Source organism: Polypterus senegalus, chromosome 6, assembly GCF_016835505.1.
Source record: "Polypterus senegalus isolate Bchr_013 chromosome 6, ASM1683550v1, whole genome shotgun sequence".
NCBI classification, from domain to species: Eukaryota; Metazoa; Chordata; class Cladistia; order Polypteriformes; family Polypteridae; genus Polypterus; species Polypterus senegalus.
The window spans coordinates 71,969-95,196 of record NC_053159.1 but is presented as its reverse complement, the minus strand read 5'-3'; the positions used below and the strand labels follow the sequence as shown (position 1 = coordinate 95,196).

Genomic DNA, 23,228 nt, shown 5'->3' with positions numbered 1-23,228 from the left:
CTGACACCACAAACGACCCAGAATTACGTGCTTAGCCTAACACAGGGTCTGCAGTCCTTCTGGCACACGATGCAAGAACCCACCCTGGATAGGGCACCGGTCAACAGCCTGGCACCCTGTCTTACTGCAACATAATCCACACGGAGCAGCCAGTAATAACAGCAATAACACATGGCATGCCCGGAGAAAAGCTACGTGGGCACCAGGACACTCAGCAAATGGCAAATCGGCTACAAAGACTTCCATGAAGCGGGTATTGTGAATTATTCTTCATAATCTAATGTTCAACGACACTTAAACATACAAAAGTGCCAGGTACCTGAAATGGCGACCACTGAAGGGGCTGAGGTTTGCAGTAGGCAAGCCTTAAGATGGCCTCTCTGCTGCCGAGGCGTCAGCGGCTTAACGCTGACCAACCTTTGTGTTTGTGAAGGGTGGCTCACTTCTGAATTGGCACGTGTGGGCCTCAAAGACACAACCGCCATTTTCACTTTATTTTTTCTTGGGAAAGGCTTAGCGATCATTTTTTCCTAACACACACAGCTTTCATGGCTGACTGTCATGCGACTGCTTCCCTACCTTCGGATTTTGGAATGTGCCCAGACCATTAAGTTGAGGGCAGTTTACTACGGTCACTTCTAATCTACAACTCGGAGTTCTTTTCATGGCATTGCCAGGCCATTTCATGTCATTTAGCTCACCTGAATGACACGAGGCAGCACCGGACCATCTAATAACGTGGGGCACACAGAAATAAGGGACAACAAAATCCATGCAAAATGCACACGACGTGCACCTCAATCCAGAGTCAAGGGAAGCTTCTGCTGCATTGCACGGCCCCACAATGCGCTTTCACTTCTGTTCACATACCATTTTATAAATAAATGAGCATGAAAGGAGTAAAGTTCAGTAATCAAATACGAGGAATCAGAATGGAGGCCCATCGAGGATGGACAAGCAGAGTAACAAGTGAAGAAGCAGAAATATCTGTTGACCGATTCCACGCAGCCCGACAAGCGTAACATTTAATGTGCTCTTACCAGCAAATGTCGGCGTTTCTGGTCGCTTCTGCATGGAAAGCCTCATAAAGAATGACAATGGTTGCAGAACTAATGAAAGGTCGTCAACGTCAGATACTGACAAAGCAAAACTTGGATCGTGTGAGATGGTCTGCAATTCAAGAGTATCAGCATTTTGGGCTCCAACACCAAAACTCAGAATCCCAAGGCGTTTCAAAGCCAGTGCTTCACGTCTAACGTCATCTCTTGACTTCCCACTAGTCAGCAGAATTAGAAACTGGGGAATCCCAGCAGCCCGCCTGCTGCCCGCAGAACTAACCAGCACCTTGTCCTTGACAAACTGCAGCGCCTTCCCAGTGCTGAGGGGGCCACCACCCCTAGGCTGCATGCTTCTTATCGCACTGATGACCTCGCCATTTGTGGAGAACGTGTTGAGGAAGAAATGAACTGCAACTTCATCGCTGTACTGGACCACCGCAACCTGATCTCTCTTTGTCTGCACATCAAAGTTCTCCACCACTTTTATTATAAACTCGCACATGGCTTTGAATCCGTTTTTATTATCATCTGAGCCATCAAGCAGAAACACCACATCTGTGTTTCCATCTTCTATGGTAACCATGGCAGAAAATAAAAGCAACAAGAGTTGGCATAAGCAAGATGAACCACAACCACAAAGCAATGTCATTCCAATATTACATAGTAAAACACCGGAGACGGCATACGACGTTACTGTAATAGTGGTGAAGGAAAGAAAGAAAGAAAGAAAGAAAGAAAGAAAGAAAGAAAGTCTTGAAAGCAGCCTAAGGTTGTACCATCACACCTACTGGGGGTGCCCACGTGACAGACACGCCTACAAACATCACAGCCGCCATTACACGTCTGAATGAATGAATTACATTTTTCCACCATTTCGGGCAAACAGCTCAACAGTTAAATAATTTCCAACGATCAGCCCTTCTGTACTGAAGGGAAGCGTCCAGAACACGCAAACCGCCGACCTTAAGCCTGCCGAGTGTTAAATGTGCCACCCTTTCTGTCTCTCCCTCTCTCCCTCTCTCTCTGTCTGTCTCTGACTGCGACCTTCCAGCTCCACTTCTGGCCACTCGACCTTTGGTTCCTTGCTGGTTACGGCTTCACTTTACTTTACGGCTGACTCTAAAGTGTAATTACAAGCGGTTATCCCGTGTGTCGAGTGTCTCTACTTGACTTGTGATCACAAAGCGTTGGCCTGAGGCTCGTCTCATCCATGCAGCGATACCCTTGGCGAACCGCCTCAAGTTGATGATGTTGTCAGCTAAACAGCAAATGACCTAAGAACGCAGTCTGCGTAGAGAGTCAGAAGAACGTCACAGAAAAGAGAACGTGACGACTCTCTGCTGGCAGGGCCGCACTGCGCCGATGCTAACTGCCAGCGCTGTTGACAGCGGTCATGTACTCTCTAATGCAAGTAAGCCAACAGGTGGCAGAGACCATTAAATCTATGACTGTGACGCTCTTCTCCCTGCTGCCTCTCTGAGTTTTGGTCACAGATTTGCACCACAAGCACATGAACAGCAGACCCTAAAACCCATCCGGTCGGTCGAGAGCAGGCAGTCACTCACACATCAAAGACCCATCCTTCTTACCCAAGTGTCCTTGCAAATCGTTTTTTTTCTCTCCTGGAATGTTTGTCATAGTGGACAAGAATTGCTGCTGGATACCGACAAGGTCGCTAAACTCCGGGACAGACATTGCAAAGCTAGGATCGTGGGAGATTATCTGCAGCTCCAGCGTATCGGCTTTTTGAATCCCAATTCCAAAAAGCACCACTCCCAGTTTTTTTAGGGAGCTCACAGGCCCTCTAATGTCGTCCGTGGACCGTCCTGCAGAGAGCACGGTTAGAACCTGAGGTACGCCGGCATGGAGTCTGCTACCGGCGGACGGAATGAAGACGTTGTCCTTAACAAAGTGCAGCGCCGCTCCCATGTTGAGCGCTTTGCCTCCTTTATGTCTCAGCTGCCTTATGGCATTAAGGACATCTTCCTTTGTGAAATATGTGCTGAGATAGAACTGAACGTCTGCATCGTTACTGTACTGCACCACCGATACTCGGTCTTTGTTTGGTTGCACATCGAGTTTCTCGACCAGCCTTATGAGAAATTCTTGAACTGCAGGAAATCCATTTCTAGTTTCGTCAGAGCCATCAACCAGAAAAACAACATCTCTTTCGGCACCTTCTCTTTCGACTACGAAATACAACAAAATAAGAAATAAGCAAACGGGTTAAGCACACAGCAAATACATGCAAAACACCTGGCGCACAATGCAAATCAGGCAGCTAGGCGGGCCATGTGGGCATGAAGAGCTGCAAAGCAAAGGGCGACTTTAAAAACCAAGAGGTAAAGAGGCACAGTCAGGGCCGGTGAACGCAGTTCTTACCTAAGACGGGGGGCTCGGGGGTTCTCAGCCTGTCCACTCTTTTCAGTCTGGACAATAACTGCTGCTCAACAGAATCCAGTCGATCAAAGCCTGGCACCGACAGGGCAAAGCTAGGATCATAGGAGACCGTCTGCAGCTCGAGCGTATCCGCCTCGCTTGTTCCGACACTAAATGGCACGACTCCCTGCTGCTTCAGAGCAGTCACCGCTGCTCTGACATCGTCACGGGATCTTCCGCCAGACACATAAATTAAAACCTGTGGGACTCCATCAAGGTGTCTGCTGCCAGCTGAAGGTACAAAGATGTTTTTCTTTACAAAGTCTAGAGCTCTACCAGCATTGCGAAGTGGGCCCCCAAGGTGTCTTAGGGCTCTCAAGGCATCGAGGACATCCGGCTTCGTTAAGAATGTGTTAAGATAGAAGCTGGTTACTGGTTCATTGCTATACTGAATCACAGCTACTCGATCTCTATTGCCATCCATGTCAAGATGTTCCACAATTTTCACTAGAAATTCACGCAATGAGGGGAATCCATCGGCGGTGTCATCAGAGGCATCAAGCAGAAAGACGATGTCTCGTTTGGCACCCTCTCTGTCAACTGTGAAGCATAACAAAAGAGGACATTAGCAGACATGGATAGAGCGGGACACGCAGCTCAGGAGCAACAGCACAGCACCCGTGACCTGTGACCTGTGACCAGTGATGCATGCTGGGACACCGTCTGCCGGGGGACAGAGGATCACACGTACAGTACGAGGTGCTGCCTCCCGTGTGTTTTAGTGGAAGAGGGCGACGTGGTACTCCTGCCATCTGTGGTATGTGCACTGTCATGAGAGGCTCCGAAGGGACTCTCCCCTGACAAAACAAGGAGTATCACGTGACCAGAGGAGACCCCCCGAGAACTCTCACTAGGAGGAGCCCACGTCAATGTAAATGCATAGTAGAAGAAAGCGTGTTTACCCAAGACCGTCGGCACTTCTGGTCGTCCCTGCCCCACAACTCCTCTTACAAAAGTCAAGAGCTGCTGCTGGATTCTTGGAAGATCGTCGAAATCAGGAAGCGAGAAAGCATGCGAAGGTTCGAAGGCAACCATCTGCAGTTCAAGGGTGTCCGCATTGCTGTCTCCCACTGTCAAAGGCACCACTCCCATTTGCTTCAGTGCATTTGCTGAAGCTCGGATGTCATCTTCCGACCTTCCAGACGTCAACAAAATGAGAATCTGGGGTACGGCTTCACGGAGCCGACTCCCGGCAGATGGCACAAAGACATTGTCCTTTACAAAGTGCAGAGCTGCGCCAGTATTGCGGGGACTGCCTCCTCTGGGCCGGAGGCCTTGCACAAAGTTTAGGATCTCCTCCTTTCTTAAGTAAGTGTTAAGGTAGAAAGCCGGCTCGGCTACGTCACTGAACTGAACCACCGCTACACGGTCCTCGTCTCCCGCCACAAGCAGATTCTCCACCATCTTTGTCACAAATTCACGCAGTGCAGGGAATGCGCTTTTGTTCTCCTCAGATCCATCCATTAAAAACACAATGTCTCTTTTGGCTCCTTCTGATGCCACTACGAAGCACAGCAAAACAGAGAGGGAGGAATGAATGAGCATTAGGAAGACACAATCGGTGAGGGAAACGGAGAAGAAGGAAGGCCTGTGGCACCGCTCTGGTGGTCCTGTGCTGGCATAAAAGGCATGATATGCTACACAGAAGGCCACGGAGAGAGAGGGCACTGAGATGTGAGGTGTCTGCTTAGAAGGGATCTCTGTGTCAGGATTTGAAAGGCCACCAATTCCTGGCAAACATTTTTTTTTCTTCATAGGCTTTGCCAGTTGCTAAAGTACAATTTCTGTAATGCCGCCTCTTTATTTGTACAGGCTGAGCTGTACCTTTGGACTTGTTAAGGTCACAGACAGCGTACCTTCTCATCGTCCAGCCCTACTACCGAGAACCTTCCGTGCCAAAGGCATCTGGAGGGGCACAATGCGTCCCTGTAAGGAGCAGCTCACTGCCACCGAGGAAGACGTGGAGCGAGAGTGATGCCTGGGGGCCGATGCTAAGCTGCCTCTAAAGTGCCTCAGGAGGTCCGCTGCGAATGCCACTGTCTGAACGGACGCGGTGGTGAAGGTGGCCCGAGAGGCCTATCATGGAGGCACACCTGTCATCAGCCAGTAACTAAGGAAAGGCCGTTAGGTGTGAGAAACAGCCATTCCATATAATCTTCACCGACTGAGGCGACTCCAGAATGGTAGGGAATGCGTGCCATGCGGGCTGCCCTGCTGTGCCATTCCTAGCGCTCTTGGGCATGTGGGCACATTTGATATGTCAGCATTGCACTGCCACCCTGTCCTCTGTGGATAATCACTTCTGTTCCTTATGTTCACTTACAAGTATGGCACCATAAAAGGAGCCGTGCAAAGACAAACGTGTTGTTATCTAGTAGTCTGCTTTGCTGTGCTGCTGTCAGCTAACTGGAACTGACGTCAGGAGAAGAAAAGAAAATGTTCAGTGATATCTTTTATGTACAGTGGAGTCACTTAATGCCAGCTGAAGGTTGCAAAGTCAAATGAAGTGGCTCTTTGTACGTTGGCTACGCTGTTTCTCACAGTTAAGATCAATGGTCTCCTTCTAGGCCATCAAGATCTTCTCCATCTGCACATTGGCAGATAGAATTCTGAGTAACTGAGACTCAGCCACCCTAAGATCCGCTCATTAAGAATAAATGAGGTTTGTGCCACTCGTGTGTACCTGTGGAGGAGCGGAGCCCACACTGTCACACACGGGCACCTGGGGACCACCTTCCTGAGGGGATGCTGGCGCTAACTCTATCTTCTCTTTCTAAGACGATGCCCAAGGAGGATGCCTAGCTCCACCCACAGTGCCCAGACCTGGCCTTGCCTCTTCTGCCACAGACAGCCTAAAAATGGATGGACCCCGGAAGATGGCATTCATTTGGACCCAAGTCATCAACATGGGCAGAGCTCCCGCTGACGGAACAATTACTAAAAATATTGCCAGGCTGATCCAAGCCATTCTTAGCATTTCTGATTAAATGGGGGTGCCCGGCCGTCCTCTTTGGTTTGCCTCGGCCTGCTCCTTAGTCACAACACTCTCAACTACATGTTGCCGGCGCGTTCAGTGAAACATCCCGCATATGCACTCCATTTCACACTCTAGAGCTACAGTACGTGGCAGCCCATTCAAGAGGACACACAGTACATGAAGTGCCTGGTCACGTCTGGGCCACGACTTTGCTTGTGCCCACTTACTACAATTAAAGCATTACCTTATCAAGTGTTCAAATGGATCATAAAGCGTACAGTGGATCAAAGGAATATCACGTCATTGTGCTTTGTTCTCAATGACAAAACATAAAAGAAAATGGCCAAAGGTGGCAGCTATGAAACGACAAATTGTGACCAATGTGTAAAACTCAGTGACAGTGCAAAGCGTCTTGTGTCAGTTCACCTGCAGCCTTTGCCACACAGGACCAAGTCAAAGGGACTCCTCCATTTGTCCACTTCAATCCAACCCTAAGGCAGGACGCCAATCCACGAGGCTTACGGTAAGCAAAAGAGAGCTGGCGCAACCATAAACATGCATCATGTCCTCCAGAATTGTCAAAGAGACATGCAGCCTGTCCAGTCTTACCTGGGACCGCCGAGGAGTCCGGCGCCGTTTGTCTGGCGACTTTAATCAGAAGCTGCTGCTGAATGTTGGGCAGGTCCCCAAAGTCAGAGACAGTGAAAGCGTTACTGGGCTCGGTGGAGAGAGTCTGCATCTCGAGAATATTAGCATCGCGGGTCCCGATGCCAAAGGTCACAACTCCCTGTCTTTTCAGGGCAGCGGCAGGGCCTCTAATGGCGTCTCTCGACCTTTCACTGGCGAGCACAACCAGAATCTGTGGGACCCCGTCTAGATGTCTGCTGCCCGCCGAAGGAGTGAAGAGATTGTCCTTCACATACTGCAGCGCCGCTCCGGTGTAGTGGGGCGTCCCGCCTTTGGCTTTCAGATTCCTCACTGCCTTTAGCACGCTCTCCTTTGTCGAGTAGGAGTTTAAGTGGAAGTCCGTGGCTGCAGTATTGCTGTACTGGACAACAGCCACTCGGTCTCGGTTTTCAGCCACATCGAGGCTTTGTACGACACTTAAAACAAAGTCCCGAACTGCTGCAAATGTATTGCTAGCGTCGTCAGAGCCATCGAGAAGAAACACGACATCCCTTTTGACGGAGTCGACCTCTGCTGGGGTACACATTAGACAAGTGCATTAATGAGAGAACCTCACCCAAGTGACTTCTCCTCAGAGCAACAGCACATGAAACTAAAGGCCACCATGACTAGAAGAGAGGAGAACCCTCCCCGGGCTTGTGACTTCTGAAAGTGACAGCTTTTAGTGCAGAATTACCTTTCACGTCTAAACACTCTAAATGGTCCGGGCACCTATGCAAAGACACAGAGAGATCACATCATGAAAGACAGAGGCAAATCGCAGACACCTTTCTTTTTCTTACCTTTGGCAGCTGGTGTTTCTAACTCCCTTTGGACATTAACTCTTGCAATCAGTGAGGACAACTGCTGCCCGATTTTTGGAAGATCCACAAATTCAGCCACAGAAAAGGCAAAGCTTGGGGTGTAAGACAAAGACTGCAACTCCAGCGTGTCAGTGTTGACAGTGCCAATGCCAAAGGGCACAACCCCGGACTGTTTCAGAGCTCTTATCGGATCCTGAATGTCATCAGTTGACCTGCCACCAGCTATGACAACTAAAACCTGGGGGACGCTCTCGAGATGTCTGCTGCCAGCGGACGTAATAAAGACATTCTCCTTCACAAACTGCAGGGCTTTGCCAGTATTTAAAGCTCGGCCGCCTTTGTGCTGCAGACTAGCTATTGCACGAAGGACACTTTCCTGGGTCGGATGAGAATTTAGATAAAACATCGCCTCGGGGTCATCGCTGTACTGTACAACAGAGATCTGAGCTTTCTTTGTCCCAACGTCAAATTTTTCTGCCACGGTTTTAACAAATTCCTGGATGGCAGGGAATGAATTTCTAGTGTTTTCAGAACCATCAAGCAGAAACACAATGTCCCTCCTGCCGGCGTCTGTTTCGACTTCAACGTAAAATCAGAGGGGAAACAGAAAGGAAATGCTGTTAATCACGGAGGGACTCTGAATGTCAAGCTTCTAAAGTGACAACACTAAGAACAGAACAAGAAACACATCCGAGTCGAGTGCCACGTTCTCTTACCTCCAGGCGTCGTCAATATCGGTGGTCTCTGCCTGGTGATCCTATTCACAAAGGAGAGAAGCTGCTGTTGAATATTTGGCAGCTCACCAAAGTCATTGACAGACAGAACGTAGCGGGGATCATAGGAGACTGTTTGCAGCTCAAGATTATCTGCATTTCTTGTCCCAATGCCAAACGGCACCACCCCAAGTCGCTTTAAAGCAGCTGCTGAGTCGCCAAGGTCATCGTCGGATCGGCCGCCAGTCAGCAGGAGTAACATCTGCGGAACTCCTTGTGTGTTTCGACTCCCCGCAGCAGGAGTAAAGACAAAGTCCTTAACAAAGTGCAGCGCTACGCCGGTGTTACGCTCTCTGCCGCCCTTGTGTAGCATGCCACGTATGGCGCCAACAATCTCTTCTTTGGTAGAATATGAATTTAGGTCAAATGTGCTAGTGGGCTCGTTGCTGTACTGCACCACCGCCACGCGGTCTTTGCTGCTTCCCACGTTCAGATTCTCTACAAATGATTCAACAAATTGCTGGATCTGAGGAAATTCATCCCTCGAATCATCAGAGTCATCAAGCAGAAACACAACATCTCGTTTTGTCACTTCTTGTTCAACTATGGGATGCAAGTAAACAAATGACAGTAAGACTGGATAGAAATGAAGTCACGCCAATACCTGCCCAGGCCTCAACTTGAACCAAACTGCTGCCTTTCGGGCGTCACCTACAGCACTGGGCACTCAATGGACAGGCAGACTTTAACATGCCCTGCATTCCACATTGCCTCCCCACTTCAGGTACCATTGAAGTGCTTCCTTCTGAAATGAACCGTGCAGGCTCAGAAAGTGAAACTCTTCAAAAAAGAGAAGAAAAGACAAGACAAGACAAGACAGAGCAGCAGTTCCTCACAATTCCTCACCGCCTGCCCTTACTTCTATGTCACTTGTCATACCACCATACGTACCTAAGACAGTTGGTGACTCTGGTCTGGTTAGACCAGTCACTTGAGCCATTGAGGACAATATCTGTTCCTTAATCGTGGAGAGGTCACCAAAATTAGGAATGAATAATGCGTAGGATGGATCGAATGAAATGGCTTGTAATTCACCAATTTCTGCATTTTTCACACCAATGGCTAAAGGTACCACTCCACGATATTTAACAGAACTTGCCGAGGAGCTGACATCATCTGCCGACCTCCCAGCCAGCAGCAGGATCAAGACCTGTGCCACACCATGAAGATGTCTGCTGCCAGCAGAAGAGGTGAAAACCTTGTCCTGCACAAAGTCCAAGGCTGCGCCAGTGTTGAGGGGCCTGCCTCCCTTATGCCTAAGGCCTTGTATGGCACGTAGGACGTCATCCTTAGCTGTGTGGGCATTCAGATAGAAATCGACTTCGGGCTCATTGCTATACTGAACCACAGCTATGTGGTCTTTGGCGCCCTCCACATTTAAGTCTTCCACCAAATTATACATAAACTGAGCCATTGCCAGGAATCCCATTCTACTGTCATCTGAGCCATCAATCAGAAACACAATGTCCCTCTTGGCGGTTTCTACTTCAGCTACGAAACATGAAATTCAAGTTAATTTAGACTTTCACAAAGGCTCACAATCGAGAGATTCTCCTCTGCGGCTAATTCTTACCTTTGACCCACGGTGGCAAATGCGAGATCCCATATTTCTCTTCAATCGCCTGGCGTACTGCTGGCAGAAGCTGCACATGGACATCTCGAAGATCCTTAAAGGCATAGGCGGCGAAGACATAAGTGGGCTTGTGTGAGATTGTCTGCAGCTCTGGGAGGTCGGCATTATTGACTCCAACAGAAAACATCAGAACTCCAGACTGCTTCAGTGCATTCACCGCCCCTCTGATGTCATCTCTCGACCTTTCACCAGACAGTAAAATTAAAACCTGAGGAACCCCATCACCGTACCTGCTCCCAGCAGAACGAGTGAAGACGTTGTCCTTCACGAACTGCAGAGCTGCTCCAGTGTTAAGGGGTCTGCCCCCTTTGTGCCGGAGGCTCCTTATACTGCCAAGCACCTCGTCTTTGGTGGAAAGTGCATTCAGGTAGAAATGAGGCGATGGCTCGTTACTATATTGAACCAAAGCTACGTGATCTTTATCTCTGTCCACATCAAGGCTCTCAACTACTCGCTGAAGGAAATCAAGTATTGCTGGGAAACCATCTGCAGTGTCGTCGGAGCCATCAATCAGAAACACAACATCCTTTGTCCCAGAGATGCTTTCTGCTATGGCATACATCGAAAATACATGTTAATAATAAAGAAGTAGGAGCAAAACAACATTCAAAATCAATCAATTCTGACCGACCAACAAAACGTTGTGCTCTTATGAAGAGACGGCCAATACGTTAGTGCAAGAGAATGCAACAAGCATCTCTGAGTATTCGGGCACCGTGTCCAAATCCAGGCTGTGGAACCGATGGGCACAGCAACAGAACACAGTGAGTGCTGATGCCACACGCTCCTCATCATGAAGCTTGTACGGACATGAAACAAGAGTAAAGGTTGACTCCAAATCAAGCTGTACAATAAAGTAAGGAAAGTTTCTCTCAAACGTTCAAGAAAGAGAATATTGATAAGTACGTTCGTGTTGTTAAAACTGTGAAGGGAAGAATACGCGTTTGATAACACTCTGCCCCAACCACACAGATCTTCCCAAATAATCTGGGGGTGTGAAGTGGGTCATTCTAGAAGAAGCTATGACAAGCTGACCCCCAGCATGCACTGCGAGTTGGTGTGTGCCAGGTGTTCCTAGCGGCTGTTCGGCGCCCATCATGTGCTACGTGAGTCAGGCCTCGGGCAGACGGCAGCTGCTATCTGGCATGTCTGTCCTGCTTACTGTCTTGGGGCTTCAGCGTGGGGAGCGAGTGACGGAGAGTAATTTACAGGCCCTAAGCCTCTGAAGGTTTCTACCTTCTCCTACAGCTGCAGACAATTAAAGAACGTCTCCTGGAAAATGGTCTGCCTGCGTGGACCTCACCGCTGCGTCCTGTACTCCTGAGGGACCCCGACGTTATAAAGCACAGGCCGCATTAAGAAGCTGTCAACATAAACTTGAAACACATTTTCTAAAACACTGCCATTAAGCCGTGCAAACATTAAACATATTCTCTATATGTGTATAATAAATTACAAGCTTGGCAATTGATTGCACACAGAGATGGAACAAAATGTTTGAGATCTCCCCACCCCGGCCTTACTGAATGCAGCTGCCATGAGTTCTGAAAATACAAAGCACCAATTTAGCCCTCCACATCCTCCATAAAAAAACCAGTAAAATGAACTTGCAGCACAGTTTTAGAAATGCCTGTCGCCAAGCAGCATAGCGCCGTGTGCCACCAAATGACAACAAAAGTCACTTTGCCAAATTCCTGGACAAGATTTCTCTCAGGAGAGCACAAAGCAGCAAAGTGGAAGCGTATCAGCACTTTAAGGACAGTCAGTCTCCCCTGGGCCGAGTTTTAAACCAAAGTACCTCGACTTATCAAGTATGGCACGGAGGAGCCTTCTCCTTCCAACAAGGTCTGTCTCGGAACAGAAGCTTATTTGGGGATTGTAAAGGCACACTGGCATGCGCTAATTGTTCTCTGTCAAAGGTGCCATCCACTGAGCTGGATCTAGCATGGCTTACAGTACTCCGCGGTTATCTGAAAACGGCACCTGTGGAACTTATGGGCTCAGATCCATAATTCTGTACGCACTGCTGCAGCTTCGCGCCAATGGCAGAACCTAAACTTAAGTTCTTACGCCAAGAGTCTTCTCAGGTGAAACCAATTCATAAAGTTCATTCATTATTGCAAATAACACTATGTCACCCGTGTAACGTCTGGCCCTCCCAAGTCTGAACTTACGTTGGCCCGGTTCAGGAAATGCACGGATGGACTACAGACATACACATAGGCACTAAGTGGGCATGGAAGCCATATTGGGGACGCTGAATGTGTGATTTCAAAGTGGACCACAGCACTCTTACGCCAGTGAGCATGAAAAAAGATGGCAGAAGTGATATCACTTCTACATTACGAAGAACGTTTATTCAAGAATCAAGTTTATCATGACATTTTTTCGATTTTGATCTGATCTGTTTTGTTAATCTCCAAGAACAAATTGCCTTTTCGCATGACCTTTGGGGGTCAGCCATTCTACTGCGCCCATGGAGCTTTTGGGGTTAAGGCCTTTGCTGAATGCAATTTCAAACCGTTATGGGCACCTGACCGTGTCTTGTTGGTCTGCCCAGGGAAGTGGGCACAGCCCGATGCCAGGAGCTGGCGTTTCCCAGGACTCGGTTCACAATCGGGTTTCGGTCTTCCTTTTATCTGTTGCCAGTAAGATTTTGCCTTTTACTATATGTGTGTAATTTTTAAAGGATTTGATTTTTGATTGAGTCTTAGAAGAATGTGAACGAGCCAATTTATTCCATTGTGGTACCGGTGTGGTGAAGTATAGGAAGATGTAAGATTCGTTTAGACAAAAGGGTTTAATAAAACACTGAATGGTGAGTTCACGCCACATCTTCTTCTTCTTCCATACAGATTAGCTGGCCCTGGCTTTCTCTCTTCAGAACCTGTCAAGTGCGGAGAGCTGCTTACCCGCTCCGTCTCCACCTCAACGCTTTTCTACCAGCATTGCAAAGTCATGCCACAACATTCTGGTCCTGCCCTCGGCTCTCCTGTATTCCAGTATCAGCTCACCTGCTCCCATTTGCTTCTGCAGGTTACCAGAAAGCATCACCATGTACTGCAGTAAGTGAAATACATGGCTGCCTGGCCAAGGGGACACACAACCAGAGCAGAGGCTTCTGGGTCAGTGCTCTGGATATCCTGCCTCCCTTCACTGAAGCCTGTGGCCAGTACTCACTGCTTCCCAGAGTGCTCTCGCCATCGTCCGACAGCCCTAAACCACTGTCTTCTGGGCCTGGAAGAAGCCCCCAGTGCAGCCCACTTCAGCGTCCTGATAGGCTTCGTGATGCACTAACCCTTTTCAGAGTCTACACTAAGCTTTATTAATCTCTTTATCGCTCTCACCAACATTTAGGGATCGTACAGTGTAGGACAAGCTGACCAGTTCACTCACATGCCAGTCTTGCTGAGAGCCTTTTCTTCCTTGTGCAGTTCCTCCCAAAAAACTTCAGGCCCCCCTCACGCTATTGTGACAGAATCCGAGATATCAGCAGAAGCTCTTCCACCACCAAGAGCCAACATCCAGGCCGCGTCTGTCACGTTCTGCACACACGCGATACACAAGGATACGTCAACCTAGAGAGCAGCATCTCTCAGCGGCAAAATGAAGAAGAAGCCGCAGCTGTCGTGGGATATGAAGCACGACGTCTATCAATGGACACATTATGATTTCAATCAGGTGCACGAGATGGAGAAACTCACATTTAGTAGAAAATGACTAACATTGGAAGGCGCAGAGCTACGGGACGTATGAACGTCTTATGTTATGAAAGGAGTTTATGGTGTAAGCTTTTCGACTTTTCCATTTCTAAATGTAGTGATACTGAAGATGGTTTATTAGTATTGTTAACAAAAGAGTGTCTGAACATAATCTGTGTTTGTAAAAGATCAAAGGGGTGTACTTGACAATCCATGTGCTGTTGCCTTCTGAGCAAGGAAAGCTAAAAGGCAGCTGCCGACATGGATTCCCCCGTTAGCTGCTTCCTTAGCCAAGAGACGGACGGCAGTTCTTGTAGTAAAAGCAGTGATTAAATTGTTAAGGGACGTGTAGCAGAAAGTTCTTGTGAATGAAGCAAAGTCCTCCATGTTTCATAAATGTACCAACGTGAAGCCGTTGCCACAGGAACTGGGCTATGAAACACTTTGAGTGAAGAGCAAATTAATATTGAGTAAGGATGTAAGAGGGAGGATTCAAGGTGACGGGAAGACTTCTGAACGATGAAAGGATGTTAGAAAAGCAACATCACTTTGTGGATTAGGAGATCAGAGGAAAGAACACAATGATGCAAAATCATTGGCTCAAGAAAGAGCACAGATCTGAGATCGATCACACACTACGCCCCAGAAAGGCCCGGGGTGGGCGCGTGATGCAACAATCTCAGTCCTGGAAGAACCCACGGAGTAAAAATGGCAAAGCTATGCAGCAAACTGATTCCAGTGATAAAGCTCTGCATGAACACAACAACAAATCTCACATTTATTTTGTGTTCAGTGCAGCAGTTTTGCCGGAATCGGCAAAACTGCACACGTTTTGTGTGTCTGCTTTAGGAATCATGCCGACATGCTTACCCTCTGGAGTTGGATCTTTACCGCCCAGTTTGGTTTTAATCAGGGATGAAATCTGTGGCTCGATGGATAACAGCTCGCCGAATTCAGTCAGGTTAAAAAAGAACTCTGGAGACGAAGAAAGAGTCAGCAGCTCGCTCTTATCCACGTTCTTCATTCCGATACTCAAAGTCTTCACGCCCTTCCGCTTTAACGCTTTGGATGGAGCGGCCACATCATCTGCAGACTTTCCACCGCTCAGTACGATGAGAAGCTGAGGAACACCCTCCTGGACCCTGCTGCCGGCGGACGTGCTCAAGACGTTGTCTTTTACAAACTGCAGTGCTGCCCCAGTCTTTAAGATTGTCCCTCCTTTAGGTTTCATGCTTCTCACTGCATTCACCACCGCCTTTTGTGTTTTGTACGTATTCAACTTGAAATGTGTCTTTGCATCATCACTGTATTGCACGACAGCAATACGAACTTTGTCCTCCTCCACTTCAAGGTTGTTTGCTATTCTTCGAATAAACTCTCGGATTGCAGGCAATGCATTTCTAGCATCATTTGTTCCATCGAAGAGAAACACGATATCTCTTCTAACATCTTCTTGCTCAACTAGATTAATGAGGATGCATAATAAACAAATGAGTTCTCAGCAAATGAACAACATCACCTGACAATAAAGTCTGACATCACTTTGAGCGGTTTAACGCATACAGGAAAGCGCGTGGCGGACGGAGTAGGGCCATTGCTGCTGCGACACACTCAACGTCTAATAAGAGAGATACGCTGCACGACAACGGGGACCTCCCCTGCGTGATTCCTCCACTATTTGGCACGTTTGGTTTTTCAGGAGGAAAATCGATCTTTACATAACGTTCATGCGCTTACCGTTCGCTTCTGAGTGTTCACCTTTGACTAAAGCAGAGAAGTTTATTTTTCGGGTCTGGTAGTTTTTATCCTTCAATGATTTTGAGCATCCTACTGTGAGTCTTGGATCAGTTAAACAAATCACAATCTTTAGCATTAAAACGTATATAAGGAGACCCGAGTGAAATGAAAAAGAGGGACAGAGGAGAAAGGGTACTTACTGCTCACTTAATATCAAACACTTTGTGATATACACTGGAAACCTGAAAAGCCAGCCAGCCACCCTATCTCGAAAGAGACAGCCAGGGACACTTACCTCTCGTTTTACGACGAAGAAATGGAAAAAACGGCAGTGAGTAGAGAGAAGAGTGAGAAACACAAACAGCACAAGTTGCGCATTATTACGTGGCGGCTCACAAGTTCATCATTGCACGCATCCCCACTAACAAAGCAGTTGCGTTTTCAGATGGACTGAATTCAGGTACCAGACAATGAACTTTGGAAGAAATAAGAAACAGAACGAAGCTCTTTGTCCTTCTGCCTATTGCTGACTCAATGATTGTTCTTATTCTTCCCTAGAGAGGCCACTTTGCAATCAGCCTGCTTGTAGACAACAAACTGCCAGTCCACGATCAACTGCTGCACGAGTATTCGGGGGGCGTTGTGTTTTGGATAAGCAGGCCTTTCTTAAAATCAATTACTGCAAAGCATTTCATTGTTTGGCACTAAACCACACGACTCCGAGAACAAATGTCAGGAATCCTAAAAAACAATTTGAGTCTTCAACCCTGCACAAGGCAGTTTGAAAAAGCCTACCATGTCAAGAAATCTAATAGTGTATTTTGAGGGCAGACGTCATCTTAATAAAAACCATTAAAAGTACGCTTACCTTTTGATACCAACGTTTCAACATCCTCAGCGGTGAGGGCAGATGCCAGGGACGAAATCTGCTGCTCTATTGCAGAAATTCCAGGAACATCACTGACAACAAAGGAATATGAAGGGTCAATAGCCACAAGTTTCATCTCATTGGCATCGGCATTCTTGGCGCCAATGGCGAGAGGCGCCACGCCTGCTGTTTTGAGAGCAATAGCAGGACTCCGTACACTATCTCGGGAGCGCTGTGTAGACAAGACTACCAAGATCTGTGGGACTTTCTCAGAAATTCTGCTTCCATAAGTTTGTGTGAAAACAGTGTCTTTCAGGAAGGTTAGTGCAGCACCAAGGTTTGCTGAATCTCCTTGTAAAAGGGTCATGCCATTAACTGCACTGACAACTTGCTCTTTGGTTGAATACGTATTCAAATAAAAATTAGCATTTGGCTGGTCACTATATTGGATCACAGAAAAACGGATCTGGTCAATGCCAATATCAAGAGGCTCAATGAATCGTAAAATGAAGTCACGGATACTTGGGAAGTCATCTCCAACGTTGTTCGAGCCATCAACCAGGAAGACAATATCCTTCTGGTCTGTGGAAGAAAACAGGAAAAGGTGAGTACTGATGGCTGTGCTGACATTGCTGTCAAGACCAGCAATAAACCTGAACAGAAAAAGAAAGAAGGGCAGCATATCTGTGCACAGGGAGTCACTTAATGGTGATGCACGGGGACAGAGGACAGGGAGTGGGCACCATGCTTTAGTAATATGGGATGACAAGTGAAATTGGGCACAGTGCGGCTCTGCTAGGCGAGAAGCCAAACACACTTCAGGATTGACTTTTTTTGCAGTCCACTCCAACAAAACTAACTGTGTCACAACTAAAAGGACAAAGACTCTTCAAAGGCGCCCAGTCCTTTTTGTCACATACCTCTCAAGTGGAACACGGGGGCCTATCCCTTGGTAAAAGGCAGCACTCGGGCACCTGGGCAGCAGCCGCTCATAGGACACGCTGGCACTCACCAGGCCAGCGTAGAATCTTCGAGCAGTCTACCATGCTACTCTCAGGAATGTGGAAGGGAAACTCACAGGAGCATGGGAACAAGAGAAGAGGCAAAGACCACTGGCTAGGGTTTAGCGGCTGTCTCATGAATTCAGCATCCCACATCTGATCGTTACCTGTGTGGAGTTGGGAACTTCTCCCTGTGCCTGTAAGGGATTTTCTCCAGTTTCCCTAAAAACGTTGCGGTTTGGTTAACTGTCCAATGTGTGGGTAAACAGGCCCCATAATGCTCTGGGCTTCTGTGCAGGGCTGGTCCCTGCCTTGGACCTACTCTTGGGACAGGCTAAGGCCTCCTGCAGCCCTGAAATAAGTCGACTACATGGGTATGGAGTATTCTACATTTATTTCATTGCTTAAAATGGATCAAAGAGCCATGGATGTGATGGGTTTCAAGCAACTCTTCTCTCTGCCAGGAAAGAGTCATCGCAGCCAAAGGCGCAAGAGTGCAGCTTCATGGCTCTCTGGGCCTGCAGTCAAAGCTAAATAGCTGCTTGAGTTCAACTGGACTCTTCCTGAATTCTCAGGTTAAGACCAGGCAGACTTAAGCAGTTGGATTCATGGTTGGCTGGAGGAAAGAACGTTTTAGTGCATAGTTCTGTTTATACGATTTGAATCATCAACGTCAGAAAGAAAATCTGCAAACTCAACTGACAAAATGCAGCTGCCGTATAGAAGGGCCTGCCAAACACACAAGCACTTCAATTACAACTGGCAGATTAGATCTCGTGAGAAATGGAAGTCAGCAAAGTGTCCACATGTGGCTTTGAATTATTCACCAAGTTTGACAAAGCCCTGTAAACACAGCCTTGGTATCTGCTCGGAGTCGCTCGTCTGCTAACACAGCTTGCACAGCGACAGCCCCTCGCACCAGGACTCTGCACCCCTCGAAACCCTAATGAAGACTGTGATGCAGCTCTCTCTCGTCTTCACTAGAAGATCGTGTCGTGTTTACTGCATGTGCTGTACAGACACTCAGAACTGCCATGTGATCCGCGCTCTTCAGTCTTTACCTGTCATGTCGTCAGCCATGAGCCTCACTGAACGTAAAGGCCTTGTGAGTTAAGTGACAAGCAAACAGGGCAGTTTACCTGGAGGCTGAACACGTCACTGGCCGCGGGTAGGCCTCAAGGTGGAGCAGCTATCAGAACAGTAAAGATATCAAAAAGAACAGTTAGACTCACTTTTCACTTCCACCTCTCCAACTACTGACACTAAAGGACCGTCCAGTCTTCCGACCACATCTTTCAATCCGGCGAAGGAGCTTTCATAAAAGGACAGACTGGGGTGAAAAGCAATTGACTCCAAATACTGGGAATCGGCACGGCCCACTCCAACCGTGTACACTAGCACGCCAGAGGCAGCGAGCCGATCAGCAGGCACCTTCACATCATCTTTTGATTTGCTGTTCGTAATGAGCACGAGAGCTTGTTGAACCCTCTCGTGTTTCCTTGAACCCGCTGCCCTTGTGAAATGGTTCTTGAGCGCATAGTCGAGGGCGGCACCGGTATTTACAGGCTGGCCACCTTTTGGCCGCAGCTTTCCAACTTTTGCAAGGACCTCTTCTTGAGTGGAGTAGTCCTTCAGGAAAAACTCATCACGCTGATCATTGCTGAACTGTAGCAGGCCAATCCGAACTCGATCAGGCCTAACTGGCAGATTTCTGATAACGCTGGCGATAAATTCACGGGCGAGGATAAAGTTGGGAGCATTGACCAAGCTAGATCCGTCAACAAGGAAGACAATGTCTCGGACGACTTTTCGCACTGATGTTGTTGTTTCTATAACTGTAAGGAAAATAAAAATGAACATCAAATAAATACAAAGTGTTGTTTGTTCACCTCAATCAGCATAACTCTGTTATCAGACGAAGCATATTGTACACTCGCTATTCATACGTACGTTCATCTATGCAATGTGCTCAGTGCAATAACCAAAGCGAAAGGCCGTCAGCCCATGATGGCCAACACGCACACGCTCATGCACAGGCCTGGTCTGACTTGCCCTCAGACCCGTGTTTATGTTGTGTGAAAAAACGATGCTGTGCCACAAGAAAACAAGAAGTTGGGGGGTAAAAGTAAGTTAGAGGAAGGGTGTTAACAGGTGGGGGTCCCATATGAATTGTGGGTGTACAGTAATTCCTAAAGGAAAGCACTTAAGAAGGAATGCCTTAAGACACGTGGACAGCCCAGATCCGAATTACATGAATGAGGTTCTCTAAGAAGTGTTGATAAGGTGAGCCTGGTGTACCAGCTACTGACTGCCCTGAGATGTGGCCTAATATAATATGATGGGGTGGCTCAACCCTCCTCCCAGTCGTAGCACTAAACAGGTGCTGCCACCCTTTTAAAGAAAAACAGCCCTGAGATTTTCAAAACAGTTAAAGAACACCAAACCCAAGGCACGTATTTGTTAAAGAGCATGTCAGAGACGCTAAAACACAGCCGTGTTAAAAATCGGAAACCCTAGCAGATGCTCGGTATTCCTGCAGCTTCACATGTTCTGACTAAAGCCCTCAGTCTGACAACTCTCACTTGCCACTCCGCATGCTTAGGGACGTTACACCAGCTTAACCAGTCCTGCCAAGTTTACAAACACAAATAAATGCTTTGCTTTAAAGACGAAATCCTCCAGCCATTGATAAAGCACAGCTGTAATTCAGCATGCAGCAGGTTAGCAATTTTAGTCAAACTTGTGCACGTCTCCTGCCATCGCTGAACAATGGTAAAAGGTAAGCTTACACCATCTTGGCTTTTCCACACAGCTGAACACTACTAAGTCTTGTAGGCTCGTCTGCTTCTATTCCTCTTGATATGTAATGGCAATTGATGTACCAGATATAAATGGTGGAATCTTTACAGCAGAGCTCTTTATGAATAATAAGGAGGTGGGGCTGACATGACAGCACAAACCCTAAAATGTCTTAAAGCTGCGGGCGCCTGACTGCAGCCACGGTATCTGAGGACGTTCTCCAAGGCCATCCTGTCCACGCAGAATCCGCTTTGTGTCTCTCAATGGCAGATCTGCCCGTCCTCTACATCCCATGCAGCACAAGTTTGGGCGTCTCGCTAAATTTAAGATATTAATTGGAAGGAAGCTTGTAATATCACAATGGTAAAACGCCAGAGCATTATTTAAAAGCGTACCCAATATTTATCCCGTAAAGCAGGTGTCAGCAAAGTTTGCAAAAAATGGGGATTTGATCAGTTTGAGGGGCCAGCATCAGTCACTGGTTTGCCGCTTAGCTTCATTTATACAAAGGTTTTTTCTGCTGCTGCCTGGGGACTTTTTTGAGATGACAACAGGTAATACGGTTTGCTTATTTATGGAAAATTCACCACTCATACATCTAAAGTCCAGGAAATTAGCACAATTCTCAGTACAAATTGCTAATTCTATAAAACAACATTCGAAGGATTGAAGAACTAAGGCAAACAAGATATAAATGACTGCAATGTCGATTTATTTTAATCTCTATTTATTTTATGTGTGTGGTACTTCTAACATATCTCATGTATACACATATTTTCCCAATTGCTTACATTTTCTTTATGGTAACACTTTTCCAGTATGGAAATTGTAAGTTATGTCGGTAAAGAATGTTCAAAAAATATCTTACGTTCTACGCTGCAGCGACGAATGCTTCACACATACCCACGGCACACAAGTCAGCAGCGGCTTGAAGCTGACGAGCACGGGTTCAAATTGCGTCCGACTTGACCGCCTTCTCGGCCCTCGGAGGACCCACAGCGAGACGCGACGCTTTTCGTAGCAGCCGATTGGCTGGACACGGGCGCCAAACGCCTCCTGCCTTGAGCCCGCGCGTTGACGCTTCTCTGCGCCTGCGCCGCGGCCCCCCTCCACTGCCCTGAATTCGCGGCTCGCGCCTTTCTTCCCTTCCCATTTCCCATTCGCCAGGCAAGTCGCCCCGCCTCCTCCTCCTACCCCACGGGCTCATGGGGGCTGTAGTTCGCGTCTTCTCTCCTTCGCGTACAGTGGTTGTGTGAGGCTGGTGTAGCATTAACGGATAAAAGCGGTACGCGGCTGGACGCTGACTAAGCACTGTGTGTGTGAACTGAAGGGGCTCCTCTATGTTGACGGTAAAGCGCAATGGATACGGTGAGCTGCTTAAGGTGAGGGGATACGCGGTGTAACTGTTGCCATGGAGACTCTGTAGGACTCTGGGAAGGCTCCTGTACAATGACGGACGAGAAAAGATGAAAATCACTTGTTACGTGCAGAATCACTGGCACTAGAAAAAAAGTGACAGGAGGGCAAAAAGAAAGCGCGTGGGGTCTCCACCCTTCCTCCAGGGCGAATGCAGCCGGATGAGTTTTACAAGTTAGTAGAAGAGTTCAGAACAGATGAGGAGACATTTGGAGGAAACGTTAGGCAGAACTTGAACCAGGCAAGCTCTTAGGGACTGACAGGACGTTGTCCCCATAATGATGACGAGCTTTAGAACCCATTGGCCTGGCATTACAAGGACAGATTGATCGATGGTTCATATACAGATTTGAAGGGGTTGGCTTTCTGGGAACTGGCTGACCGGTCTGGAATATCTCAGCCATGCGTCAGTTCCATCCTGTCTGTTCAGTTTCCATATGGTTTGGTTGTACATGGCAACATAACATGGAAATTTGCAGCAGCGTCCAGTTTTCCTAATGTAATTGGGGTAACCGCCTGCACTCATATTGCAATAAGGCCTACCCTAGCAAGAACAAAGCTGTTTTTGTTAACCGTAAGCAGCGACCGTTCATTAACGCACAAGTCATCTATGATGCCGAGATGAGACTGAGGAACGTTGTGGCGCCGCGGCCTGGGTCCACCTGTAATTCATTTGTTTTGAGGCAAAGTAGCACTGGCTGACACCTTGCTGAAGGGGCTATCCATGAAGTCTAGCTTGTTGTCGAGGTGACTGGCTGATCTCTCAGTGTCTCGCAGCAATCCCGTCATTACATGTGGCAGCTGACAGAGGCTACCCGCTCAGACAGGGGTGCCCAACGCCTTTCCCTGACCCCATGAGGGTGGAGGAGAGACGCGTCAGTGACGTGCAGTGCACACCATAGGACTCCTCTCATCAAACGCAGGTGTCACTGGTGGATTAGCATAGTCCACGTATGGTCGTTTCAGCGTGACAACCAGGTGGGGTTTGAGGCTTTAACATTTTAGAAATCTTCTAGTGTGGTGCTGAGGGGGTCACCCAGTCCAGGTGGGTCGGCCAAGTGCTATCAGCGCCTGCTCCCAACCTTCATAAATCAAATCTTTTTGGGTTTTTGGATATTCACACATTTTCAGGCTTGAATCCATGCAAAGTCTTCCAAATGAAATCCCAGGACTGGGGAGCTGGGGCGAAAACTGGTAAGCCCCACGAGAAAGTTTCAGTTAGGGTACTGAGTATGGGCATTAAGTGTGGTAGTGCATTGTCTTTGAGCCCTTTGGTGACCACTGTGGCTGTGCCAGGTGCACCATTGTACCCAAAAACACATCAATGTAAATGATG

General features: G+C 47.8%; 1 protein-coding gene across 1 annotated transcript in view; it reads right to left on the bottom strand.

The window, feature by feature from the left end:
- The window catches only part of col6a3 (collagen, type VI, alpha 3), a 95,092-nt gene that overhangs the window by 61,523 nt on the left and 10,341 nt on the right, over positions 1 to 23,228 (bottom strand). The window contains exons 6-17 of the mRNA XM_039754918.1: positions 18,910 to 19,512; positions 16,677 to 17,258; positions 14,942 to 15,532; positions 10,311 to 10,916; positions 9,629 to 10,228; positions 8,681 to 9,280; positions 7,944 to 8,543; positions 7,084 to 7,674; positions 4,400 to 4,999; positions 3,441 to 4,037; positions 2,648 to 3,247; positions 1,041 to 1,628 (exon numbers count right to left, since the gene is read on the bottom strand). Coding sequence (XP_039610852.1) covers positions 1,041 to 1,628; positions 2,648 to 3,247; positions 3,441 to 4,037; positions 4,400 to 4,999; positions 7,084 to 7,674; positions 7,944 to 8,543; positions 8,681 to 9,280; positions 9,629 to 10,228; positions 10,311 to 10,916; positions 14,942 to 15,532; positions 16,677 to 17,258; positions 18,910 to 19,512 — 7,158 coding nt within the window. The remainder of the gene's footprint in view (positions 1 to 1,040; positions 1,629 to 2,647; positions 3,248 to 3,440; positions 4,038 to 4,399; positions 5,000 to 7,083; positions 7,675 to 7,943; positions 8,544 to 8,680; positions 9,281 to 9,628; positions 10,229 to 10,310; positions 10,917 to 14,941; positions 15,533 to 16,676; positions 17,259 to 18,909; positions 19,513 to 23,228) is intronic.